The sequence below is a fragment of the Geotrypetes seraphini genome, chromosome 7 (genome assembly GCF_902459505.1).
Source record: "Geotrypetes seraphini chromosome 7, aGeoSer1.1, whole genome shotgun sequence".
Classification (NCBI taxonomy): domain Eukaryota; kingdom Metazoa; phylum Chordata; class Amphibia; order Gymnophiona; family Dermophiidae; genus Geotrypetes; species Geotrypetes seraphini.
The window spans coordinates 75,499,469-75,512,659 of record NC_047090.1 but is presented as its reverse complement, the minus strand read 5'-3'; the positions used below and the strand labels follow the sequence as shown (position 1 = coordinate 75,512,659).

At 40.0% G+C, this 13,191-nt stretch overlaps 1 protein-coding gene across 4 annotated transcripts in view; it reads left to right on the top strand.

Moving 5' to 3' along the window:
- ITPR2 (inositol 1,4,5-trisphosphate receptor type 2) overlaps positions 1 to 13,191 on the top strand; it is a 665,265-nt gene that overhangs the window by 176,926 nt on the left and 475,148 nt on the right. For 3 of the 4 annotated variants that reach the window (XM_033951964.1, XM_033951967.1, XM_033951969.1), the window contains exons 10-11: positions 9,789 to 9,943; positions 10,180 to 10,279. In XM_033951964.1, coding sequence (XP_033807855.1) covers positions 9,789 to 9,943; positions 10,180 to 10,279 — 255 coding nt within the window. The remainder of the gene's footprint in view (positions 1 to 9,788; positions 9,944 to 10,179; positions 10,280 to 13,191) is intronic. The other variant, XM_033951965.1, reaches the window with a different exon arrangement.

Below are 13,191 nucleotides of genomic sequence, written 5' to 3'. Positions count from 1 at the left end.
TGTTGTACAAACTGTTCAGATTTTCTATTTTTTTAAGACACTGAAAAGAAGCAATATAGAAACACTTTACAGACCAGCAACAATGGAAGCTGACTTTGAGGAATGTTATTCTGCCACACATTGTGGTATTCATTGATCTAGAAATAAAATTAAGTTAATTTTGCTGTTCTGATTTATTCTCCTTACAAGACTATCTTTTTTTTAAATGTTTTACATCATAAGAATTCTTTAGGTTTTTCCCACTGTATTCTCATCATATATATATATGGCAGTGTTGGTTTCCTTGTTTTCCTCCACATTCCTCTTCTTTTACAGGTCAGGCATTATACTAACTTAATCTATTATCCAAAGTCCAAAATAACATGTTTCTTTCTGAAGTTTCTTTAATAATAATCAAGGTGTCTTATAACTTGGCAGGACTTCTTTTGTAGAGGAGATGGTTACCTTAGATGTACTCCTAGTTATAACCAGCTGAAATAACAGAAGCTTGAGTCAGAAAAATAAAATTTTCAAGGTGCAATGTCAACCCCTCTCTCCCTCCCCCCCCCAAAAAAAATTCTGGGTTCTCATATCACTTGATGAACTTCTAATACTCCCATTATTAATTAATTTTGGATTGTATTACAATTGGGCATATGGTAATCTTATCAGTTTTTATTGGCTATACTTTCTGTTTAACCCAACACCTACATGGGTTCTCTTGAACTTTAGATGAAAAGAGAGAGATGTCTACAGAACCCTCACTTTGTACCAAAAATACTATAGAATCATTTTACTAAACTGTGGCAAAAACTGGCATTAGTATGCCCTTATGTGGGTTTTTCGTATATGCTAAGGCCATTTTTACTGCAGCAGTAAAATGACCGATTTTCTGTTTTTGTATTCATAGCCATTCGCTAATGTTGCCAATAGCATGTGACTATTAAAAACAGTTATAGCAGACCCTCAATATTCAAGTTTCAAGTTTATTAGGATTTTATATACCGCCTATCAAGGTTATCTAAGCGGTTTTACAATCAGGTACTCAAGCATTTTCCCTATCTGTCCCGGCGGGCTCACACTCTATCTAATGTACCTGGGGCTCTGGAGGATTAAGTGACTTGCCCAGGGTCACAAGGAGCAGCGCGGGGTTTGAACCCACAACCCCAGGGTGCTGAGGCTGTAGCTTCAACCACTGCGCCACACACTCACGGGGGTTAGGGGCAGAGCCGGTCCGCGAATAATTTTTTGGGCTGGCTTATACCCACCCTCACTTTCCTCCTGCCTCCCCGACCTTACCTGGTAGTCTATCGGCGACGCGGGACAGGAGCAATCTTTCTATGTTCCTGCCCTGTGCAGAGCCGTCATCAAAATGGCTGCCATGAGTTCCCGTTGTAGTCTCGAGACTACAACAGGAACTCACGGCAGCCATTTTGATGATGGCTCTGCATGGGGCAGGCGCGTAGGAAGATTGCTCCTGCCCCATGTCGCTGCTAGACCACCAGGTAAGGTCTGGAAGATGTCTGGGGCAGCGTTTCTGAATTAAAAATTCAAGGGGCAAAAAAATCTCGAATAACCGAATTTGCGATTGGGGAAACCGCGAATTGGGAGGGGGAGCTATACTTTGTGAATACTTAATACTTATTTTGTAAATGGTAAGGACTCATATGGTAATGCTTTGTTAACCAGTTAGTGCAGGAATGTTTATTCCCTGCCCCTGAAGACAAGCTTTCTCCTCCCCTCCCAAATTAGAAAAAAATATTTTAGTGCATGGTTAGTGTATGCAAATTTAGCAATTGCTGGACACCTAAGTGTTTCCTCTGGTATGCCATTTATCTGAGGACAAGCAGGCATTATTTTCTCACTTACCCAGGATTCCTTGTTCTGGGTCTTCCCATTTGCTGAAGGCTATTGGGGCTCCCCTTCTCCCAGTGGGATTCTAAACCATGATTTTCTTCTGTCTTCCTAAAGCTCCAGAGGAAAACCAGCCTGATCCTAAGCCTGATAGATGTAGTCTTGTCCTAGGTGAAAAGGAGAATCTTCCCTGGTCCTGCTCTTAATCATAGATCCAGAACTCCCCCCACCCCGTGACCTTTCCAGACATGATAGGCCCCCATGCCTGACGCACTATAAAAAACTTTAAAGCTGTGTACTCACTTCAGTAGCATTTTCAACCCACTTTCAGCATTTGTAATGTAATGTAATGTAATTTATTTCTTAAATACCGCTAAACTCCGTTAGGATTCTAAGCGGTTTACAGAAAAAATAGACAATAGGGTACATTAAAATTATAAGTAAAATAGGTACTTAGATATTCCCTTACTGTCCCGAAGGCTCACAATCTAACTGTGAAGCAATGATTGCAGTAGGCTACTTAACTCCACCACCAGATTAAGTCTTCCAGTTAGATAGTATTCACCAAACAATCTTTATTGCTTAAAAAAGTGTGGACACGCTTTGACTTAGTCCAGTGTTAAGCTTAAAGAGCTTAATTCTAAAACTGAGAGTAAATAGAACCTAATAACCACATAGATACAGGTAATGGGGCCAATTTAACCAGTCAGAAAAAGCTCCTGGCTGGTTAAATCGCCTATTTAATCATTTTCCTTGGCACTTAACTAGTTAGCATTGTTGAAAATAACCCATTAGCATGAAACTGAAAAGTGGCTATTTTGGGTCATTCCAGGAGTGAAGTCAGCACTTGGCTGGTTATGTGCTGATAGATTTTAACTGGCCAGGTTAACCACATAAATACTACTGCATAAAAGTCAGACCTACCTTTATGTGGTAATCCATGGCTGGTTAAGTGCTCAAAATCACATTTAAAATGGCTATGTGTTAGCCAGCTCTGCAAATATGGAAATTCAATGCCGCAGCCTTGATATGGCCTGGCATTAAATTTCAGGATTTAGTGCTGGCGATGGTCAGCAAAACACTGATCACTGACAGCTTAATATTGACCCCACTAGATTTTAATGGGAAAGGGAATTAAAAAAAAACCTCAACATATGATAAAGCTATAGAATTTGTTGCCAGAGGATATAGTTAGTTATGTTATCTTAGCATAGTAGGGTTTAAAAGGTGTTTGGCCGAGTTCCTCAAGGGACGGTTCATAAACAGTTATTAGCTTAGGGCAGTGGCGTACCAAGGGAGGCAGACATTTTTTTCAAATTAAAACCATAAGCTAAGCATTCCAGTAAGCTCCTGAAGAAGCCTCTTGGTTTGGTGACACAGAGGCCCTATATTGCAAACAATGCTGGCAATGCAGATAAGTGCAAAATAATTTTCACTGAAAGTGATTTAATATGCACAATTAAACCATTAAAAAAATATATTAAAAAGTTTAAAATGATGCCAAAAAGTTAAAAAAAGTAGGAGGTTTGGACCAATGGTAGAGATTGGACTGACTACTTGTTTCCCCTACAACGTGGTGTAGTAGTTTTAAAAGGTCTCTGAAGTCCTTTCTCCTAGACACAGTGCTTTCTCCTAGACACAGTGCACAGTGCTAGACACACCTAGCAGAGTGGGTGTTACTGTTTGTATTTTGATTTATTTAGTTTGCACCCACAGTTGCTTTACTTTTGGTGAAAGCCCCTATTTATCCCTGGAAGTGGGCAAACAGGAATGGATTGTCTATTATCAGAGATCAGATGCTGTGTTTGTTGAACCTTTGGTTTAACCCAGCCCAGGGCCTCTTATTATGAATCATTATATCTGAGACAGCCAACCTAGCAAGCATATGGTGTACATTGCATATAGAAGTGCTGTATATTCATTGTTTCATAACAAGACATACTAGAATAATAAGTGTTCCTAATATAATTAAACTTAAAGTGCATTTCATCAGAGTAATTTAAAATCCTTTGGTATATACTAATTGCTGCTTCTGCTTTAGAAAGTTAAAAGGTTAATGTATGGCACATTAAATAATGCAGTGTGTTAGTATTTCCTTTCATTTTGGATTTGGGCATTTGTGCAAGAAACTGGCCTGTGATTTCCAGTCAAGCACACAGCATCCTTGGGGGACTCTGAAAGCCTTGGATCAATGTCAAGAGTAGCTGGAAGCTTGGAATTCTCCCAGAAATGCAAGAGGAAAAAGCAGCGTTAAACCTGTGGACTGCCTTTTTTTTTTTGTCTAGCTAATCCTAGATGTTTGTCACAGATTTAGTTCTTTTTATATGTGTTTAAACAAATAACAGTACTGTAGTTATTTATTACAGGATTCTTTTAGGTCTAAATTATGTTTTTTTTTTTTCCAGTATGCATTAGCTAATGAAGTGTGGTTTTTAGCACCCAGAATTATTTAACAAACTTCCTGTTGGTAACAATTTGATATAAACACATAATGAAAATAACACCTTATGTAATACATTCAGACATAACGCACATAGACCTACGCATATTCATGTGTCTGGTTGCTTAAAGGCAACCTTTAATCCACCAGAGAGTCTCTGCATACGCAGGAACACAGATGCTGGCAAATTACTATTCTACTGCTGTTTCTCCTCAGAATTCTGAATCAGCTCTGAGAATGCATTCACAGTTTCTTACAGAATGTCTCTGGCCTCTAACAAGAAAGCTGTAACGTGATGTCTCTGCTAAAAATGGAGATGACTCACAAATGAGTCAACAGGGAAGGTGTTGTGGATAGCTAACTGCTGTGCTGTGCATCAGCCTTTCAGGCATACAGTCTGCCCACTAATTGACTTTGCTTTTTCATGAAGAAACTTTTAAGTCCTATAAACTGAGATTGTGCTATAGCCAAATGGATAAAGATGGGGAATGGTTGGTCTGATAAATGTCTGGGTTAACATCTAAAATTAATATGATGTGTTCATAATGAAGAATTTTCTGCTTAGAGAATGAAATGGGGACAAAGTTTGTCCCCAACCCCGCAGACTCTGTCCTCATTTGCACAAGCCTTGAACACTTATAATTTTATATTTCAATCTTTTTATTAAAGTATAAAAAGGGACAATATTACTAACTGTTTATAAATCACAAATAGAACCTTCCATTTCAATCTGGTTTTGGTACAACCTTCCCAAACATTCAGTTGCCTGTGTTTCTTCATCATCTAGGAAGATATTTGGATTGTCTTTCAGACATGGGTGTAGAAGAGAACCTACACTGTGTAATGGATGAACAGGAAAATAGGGGCCCTAAGGGGCAAATTCTGTAAAGGACACCTAAAGTTAGGCATCCATAATGTGGACGTCCAGCAACTTAGCGGCCAAATAAATTGAATAATAAGCACAATTAACAAATCCCTCACTGCTCCTTTTGACCCTGGGCAAGTCACTTAATCCCCTCATTGCCTAGATAAGAGTTTGAGCCCACCAGGACAGAAGGGAAATATGATAAAGTAGCCGAATGTAAAAACCATTTAGAGGGGCATAATTGAAAGGAACGTCTAAGTCCTTTTTCGTCTAAGCCACAAGTCGTCCAAAGTAAAAAAACAGCCTAGGACACATTTTCGAAAAATACATCCAAATTTTTTTTTTATTCAAAAATCGTCTAACTAGACGTCCTGCTGTTCTGATCGTCCAAGCCGCTAAATCGTCTATCTTTATACTACATTTTCGTTCAAGTCAAAAACGCCTAGAACAAGCCCTGTTGGACATGGGAGGGGTCTGCAAAGTGATGGACTGAACACCCAGACATGGCACCTAAATAGTGAGGTACCTTACAGGGCACTGCTGTGAACTTCACAAAAAGGGTGCCATGTCTTCTCCTCACTACAGCTCCCTTATAGGTCATGGTGAGCCCCCCAAACCACCTCCAGAATCCCCTAGACCCACTTATCTACCATCCTAATAGTCCTTATGGCTGCAGGAGCCATTTATATGCCAGTAATAAAGGGTTTTGGGGGTGTATAGAGGAGTGCACATGTTTAAGTATCAATGCAGTGATTACAGGGGTTTATGGGCATGGGTCCTTCTCTCCATGATTCCCTAACTCACCCCCTCAAGACGGCTTAAGCAGCCTCTGTGCTGGATGACTAGGCTTTCCTATGCCAGGCTGCCAGGTGATGATGGTCTGGAGGCTGAATTTTAAAGGTGTGATTACGATTTGTATGGGGTTGGGGGAGGGGGGGTCGGTGATCACTGTGGTAGTGTGTGGGGGTCTGTATTATGTGTTTGCAGTGCTTATCTGGTGACTTTAGGTGGGTTTTGTGACTTAGACCATGTTTTAAATGGTCTAAGTCACAATGTCCAAGTTCCATTTAGGCTCTGTTGTAAAACTTTTGGTTATACATGCTGTATGACTAAGTCTAAGCCTGCCCACGTCCCACCCAAATCCCACCCTCGACACTCCTCCTGAAATGCCCCGTTTAGCTATGGTCATTCATCGGCACTATGAAGGCCTAGGTCGTTTAGAAATACGTCCAAACCCCGGTTTGATTATTGGCACTTGGACGTCTTTCGTTTATGATCATCCAAGTGCCGACTTAGGCTGGTTTTTGGATATTTTTCTCTTTCGATTATGAGCCCCATAGCCACCAATATGAAAACTGTCTGATACTTAAAGTAGTTTTCACAACAGAAAAGGATAGGGAAATATTAACATTCTGCATGTTTGCATCTGTGGGGTTCACATATATTTGTGTGTGTATGAATATAAGCTTCTGTGTGCACGTGTCTTATCCATGGAGGAAGTAGCTGGGGTTTGGGGGGGTACTAGTGGGATGGCAAATTTGAAGGGGAGTAGTAGTTTGGACTATGTAGGGCAGGGGTGTCCAACCTTTTGGCTTCCCTGGGCCGCGTTGGCTGAAAATAAATTTCTGGGGCCACGCAAACGCTGCAGAAAGACAGAGGAGGGAGCCGGCAAGACGGTAAACACCCGGGGGGCAGCAGAGGAAAACACTGCATCGCCCTCGACTGGGGCTGCAGGTTGGACACCCCTGATGTAGGGGTAGTTGTAGGGGACTAGGTTTGGAAGATTGAATTTGTAGTGGGATAACTTTTGGGGTTGGGGCAGTTTGAGAGTAAGGTTGTTTGGGGGTATGGGTTAATTTGTAGTGGTTATTTTTGAGGGAGTGGGACATTTTGTAAAGTAGTGGGGTAATTTACAGGGATGTGAGGAAGTTGGGGTAGTTTTTTGGAGGGATAGTTTGCAGAAGGTAGTTTTAAGGGGAGGAGTAGTTTAGGATGGTATATAAATTGCAAGAGCTAGTTTGTAGCTATGGGGTGGTTTGGGGATGGGGCAATTTTTAGCAGGATAGTTTTTAGAGATGAGGCTAATTATAGGGCGGCATGGCAGCTGGGGTTTAATTTTTGGCTACGAGGCAATTGTGAGGGGTGTAGCTTTTCGGGGTTTGGAAGATTAGGGAATTCTACCTTTTAAACCGTCTTGCCCTGATGTGTAACTGCTACATTTCACTCTATCTAAGTTTTTATGCAGCTGAAGCTGGAACTCCTTTTCTTATAAAAATGTTTTGGGGAATATTTGGGAGGACTCATTTCTCTGGAACCCTGGTTTTATTTAGCCTATTTTCGAACCCAGGCTAGATTGTCTTTTTAACTTTTTCTCACGTGCCAAGTTTCATCCCATTCTGTTAATTATTCTCTGCTAAAGATGCTGGAACTCCTTCTCCCGTAGAAATACACTAGGTCATTTTATTGTGTGTGAGAGTGGGAGTATATCTCTGGAACCCCCAGTTCAGTTTGGCTCATTTTGTCCCCAAACAGACATTTTTGACCCATTTTGTATAATTCTTTTGAACGTCTGTTAGGTTAGAAAGGATAAACAACTTCATTTAATACAGAATTGAAATGATTAAAGAATAAAATTTTTCTTTCTCAGCTCACATGATTTGGCAATTAGCTGACTAGATAATTACTGAGATCATTTCTGATGGCATCAGTTCAGGATAGAACATATTTTGAGCTGGCTATTCAAGGACGCTTTCCAATAGATTTGTCATAGCCTATAATAGTTTCAGGAAGACGATCTAATAGAATCAAGCGGGTATTTGTTCCCAAACCTTATGTGACTTAACCCTCCCCTGGTTTAATCTTTACTTGTAGTTTTTTTTTTTTTTTAGAATTGTATTTATGCTAATTGTTGTTAACCCTTCCCTCCTTACATGTACTATTGTATTAGTAATGAATGTTATGTTTGTTGGTTTTTAATATTTTACATAATTTTGGAACTTGTGTAAATCGCATTGGATTTGGACTATGCGAGGTAATCAAAGAAACTAAAAAATAAACTTGAAAAAAAATAAAAAATAAACTTCATAATTAATCTTTGCAGAATCTGCAATTGTGATAAAATGACTGGTAAATTGAGATCTGGCCTATAAACTGCAGAACAGATATGTTTCCGATTAGAATAGGTTATTTAGAAGTGGGCCACATGATTAGACATACAAGTGCATAGGACACATGAATATGTTAGCTGGTTGTAGCAAAATTTATCAAAACTCTGTAAATCTCTTTTGAAATTATGAATTCATATCTACCAAATAGCTCTGCAATATTTCAAAAGTATGTGTTAAATTTTGTTGTTAAAAATCTCAACTCAGGGTCAGGCAAGCTATGTTTTAGATGCCCCTGGAATAGAGTGATACAGAGAGGGAGATAAATATTTAGGGGTCAATATTTAAAGTGATTTAAAGCCACAAACAACTCCTGAAAGACTAACCGCTAATTTTCAGTGATACATAACCAGTTAGTGCTGTTGAAAATAACCAGTTGGCACTGAACTGAAAACTGGCTATTTTGGGGGTATTCCAAGAGTGGAGCTGGCACTTATCTAGTTAAGTATTGATATTTAGAACTTAACCTGCCAGGTTAACTGCATAAATAGGACCGTATAATAGTCAATCCTAAGTTTACATGGTAATCTATGACTGGTTAAGTGCTGAATATCTCACGTAACCAGCTATACGTTAGCTGGTTCTGGAAGACCAAGAATTCTTTCTGGGGCCCAGACAAGGCCTATCATTGAATATTCAGGTTTAACACCAGCAATGGTCAGCAAAACACTGATCACAGCAGGCTACATATTTGATCCCTAGAATCTAGTAGATAGGGGATCTCCTATTAGCTTGACAAGAGGAGCTGCTCCTTTAGTTCTGTGGTAGAACCTCGTTTTAGAGAGCCTTAGAAGTTTGAAAATTAGTCTGCAGCATTCAAGTTAAACCCTCGCATGTCTAAGAATGTGGGAGCTGTCTGGTTAATTTTCAGGAAGGTGACTTTGAGCACCAGAAGTTGTTGGCATACATACAGACAGAACCAGTTTATATTTCAGCCATTACAACCAATTCTCTCTGACATATGACTGCTATGAATAATATTTCTTGTTCAAAATGCATTTTAACTGAGTAACCATGATCATTTCTGATTCTTCAATACCAGGAACATATATTTTAGGGCCTTTCTCAGTTGAAATTAAATGGCAAAACATGGTTGAACTTGCTTTTGAAGCTTTGCTTTTGCAATTCATTCTTAACTGCTAACTGTTAAGTTTAATAGTAGTAACTTTGTGCATACAAAGTGGGGCCCAGTAATGACATGCACTGCTGGATTTCCTGCCATTCACTTTAGGGTGTTGGCTATAGGGAGTCCTCATATATTGCTTGAGTGACTATAGTTCTTATGGTGGTGTTGCCTAAGAGCTTCTGATGCATTGCATATTTGGAAATAACTGGGCTGAGTTTGAATAGCTTGATTAGCAGAGCCTAGAAATCCTGTACTGTGTAAGTAATATTGGAAATAAATATAATCTGTAAACTATATTTTCTGTATGCACACATACTCAAAATGATTTAATGTGAGTCCAAATCATTTCTGTCCATTCAGCAGGAACAAAGTGATCTTCCCACGTCCAAGAAGAAGCACCAAGGAGGGGAGAAGATTATGTATACTCTAGTGTCTGTACCACATGGAAATGACATTGCATCTCTTTTTGAACTGGATGCCACCACACTTCAGAGAGCTGATTGCCTAGTGCCAAGGTATCACTGTTTTTATAAAGCTTATTTTCAGAATTATTATATCAGTAAAGCACAAAATTCAAACCTAATTATTTCCCAGTTTCCATATATCGATAAGGAACAAACTTGTCTGTAGAATGATTTGAATGCTTATGCAGCAAACACTGAAGAAATCCAATGGAAATTGCATTTTACCTCAAATAAGTTATGTGGAAAAGGTGAATTTTTTTAAAAACTTCTTTTTCCTTTTCTTACAGGAACTCCTATGTCCGATTAAGGCACCTGTGCACGAATACTTGGGTGACCAGTACCAGCATACCAATAGATACACAAGAAGAAAGGCCAGTTATGCTAAAAGTAAAGGATAACATCATTTTTTTTTTCTTTTCTGTTTTTATCAGTTCAAAAACATGTTCACTCATCCTCTCAGATGTTTGAGTATATGCTAACTTCCTCAGTAGTGACATGACCTAAACTGAAGTGGAAGGCTTTGGGATTTCCTTTTAACTGGTATCATTTCCTTCAATGGAGCTCACCCTTTTAGCCATTAGCTCTGATGTCTTTGAGGAGCTAGGAAGAATTCTATTTGGAATTCTTTATTTTCTTGCACCCTTAAACAGTATTCTACTGGAGACAGTATTACAGTATAGAGCTTGCTGATTTATACATTTTGGAGGTGATTTAGAATGGAGCTATACTGAAAATTCCTATTCCATTCAATTTGGCCCTAGATACATTATTCATATTTAGCCGAATAGGACTTGTATACTGCCTTTTTTTTGGTTACACATTCAAAGCGGTTTACATATATATAAGTACGAAAATCTGCAATAGAGTAGATTCGCCGGATGGTGTGAATAACATGAAGAAAGACCTGGTGAAGCTTGAAGAATGGTCTGAAATTTGGCAGCTAAAATTTAATACTAAGAAATGCAAGGTCATGCATTTGGGCTGCAAAAACCCGAGGGAATGGTACAGTTTAGGGGGTGAAGAACTTATGTGCACGACGGAAGAGCGGGACTTGGGTGTGATTGTATGTGAAGATCTTAAGATGGCCAAACAGGTTCAAAAGGTGACGGCAAAAGCTAGAAGGATGCTAGGTTGCATAGGGAGAGGTATGGCCAGTAGGAAAAAGGAGGTATTGATGGCTCTGTATAAGACTCTGATGTGACCTCATTTAGAATATTGTGTACAATTCTGGAGGCCACACCTTCAAAATGATATAAAAGGGATGGAGTCGGTCCAGAGGAAGGCTACTAAAATGGTGTGTGGTCTTTGTAATAAGGTGTATGGGGACAGACTTAAAGATCTCAATCTGTATACTTTGGAGGAAAGGCAGGAGAGGGGAGATATGACAGAGACGTTTAAATACCTACGGAATATAAATGTGCATGAGTAGAGTCTCTTTTGTTTGAAAGGAAACTCTGCAATGAGAGGATGAAGTTAAAGAGCTGATAGGCTCCGGAGTAATCTGAGGAAATACTGTTTTATGGAAAGGGTGGTAGATGCATTGAACAGTCTCCCAGAAGAGGTGGTGGAAACAGAGACTGTGTCCGAATTCAAGAGGGCCTGGGATAGGCACCTGGGATCTCTCAGAGAGAGAGAGAGATAATGGTTACTGTGGATGGGCAGACTAGATGGGCCATTTGGCCTTTATCTGCCGTCATGTTTCTATGCTTCTATATATAGTGTCAGGTATGTCTTCTGGCTTAAACTTTGTTCATTCTTTCTATCCATAGTTCATTCTTTTCTTACATAAAACTTTCTGTATGAGGAAAGAGATACCCTCCCTTACCTTAGGGCTTAAAGCTCCAGAACTTTCTTTGATGGGCCCTGCAAAATATCCCAGGTTACATTTGGACCAGGCTTTATAGAAGATGCAGTGGTTTCAGCTGTGACAAGACTACTGTATCAATGGAAGATGGTGCTGCATTGAAGGACCTTCAGCATCGTAGAATGGAATCTTTGTTGAAGCAAGTCTTCAAAGTCTCTGCTCTAGGGTTACAGAAAGCAGTGTGTAGAGGTTACATAGACTATGCTTACTTCAGGTGGGCTGAGCCAGCTGGTACAGAATTTGGAATATGCCTCACCTGGGATCTTCTATCTTCATACCTTTTGGATTTGGGCACTTTCTATTTGGCAGACAATCGGTTCGACTTATCTGTTTGTGGCTCACATATGTGGCTCTGGAACTGGTCAGCAGACATTGCATCTAAAGCTAGACGTTTTAAGTTGCCTTTTAAAAGAAGTTTGGTGAAGATTTAGAGTTGGTAAAAACTGTTTCAGAGTCCAAGATTTCGATGTTACTGGAAACTCAGCCTAAATCATCTGTAGCTAAAGGGTTCTCTGACAAAGGATGTTTTGCAGAGGCTAAAAGATATAGACTGGGCAAAGTAATCTCTATTCAGAGGGTGAGATTTTCCTTCAGAGGGCAGTCCTCTCAAAGTTGCTGCAGAGGTGGCAGAGAGTTCCCTGTATCTGCTACAGGGAATTCCAATAGTACACAATAAAAGTGCAAATCTACTGTCTGATACCTCCTGGGGGAGGGTGGGGGGGGAGATGACTGACATCGTTTTATTGCAGGTTGACCATATAACCACAGATCTCTGAGTATTAGAGGTAATTTAAGATGAATATGTACTAAAACTTGCTCATCCTCTTCCTGAGGCATTTCTGGAATCCCAGTATCTCTCTTGTCTAAAGATAACAGCAATCAAGCAGACCCAAATAAGAATTCTTGTACAATCCCACTCTATTCCTGGACCAAGTGGGTAGTCAATCCCATTTCTTGAGCTCTCTTATAGAAAGCTTCATTTACATATTTTTGATCCTCCCCTCTTCCTCAGAACTGCCTTCTGACTTCCAGTTGTCTTCCTACAAGTAAGACAGTAGGAGCTAGTCTTTCTGCTTGTGTTTATTTTTTCTCTTAATTTCAGTATTTTCACAGCTTTGCATGTTTGTGCTGAAGAGGTTCCCTGAGGGGACAGTTCTGGCTGTGGGAGATCACAGACTTTACTGGCAAAGTCTGCTTCCTGGAGGTTGGCTGCTTTGTGGTTCTCCCACCTGGACAGCCTGCATTCACAGATCAGGACTCAGGAACCATTCCCTTGGGAGCGTTGCTTACCCTAGGTTCATCTGCTAATGGGTTTGAACACAGGTTGCCTGGCTCCTTGGTGGTGTATGCAGGATCAGGTCTGAGTGTGTTACTCCAACCATTCGTGTGCATGGCGTTTCCAGGGGGTGGAGGTCTCCGGCCAGAGTGTTGGGCC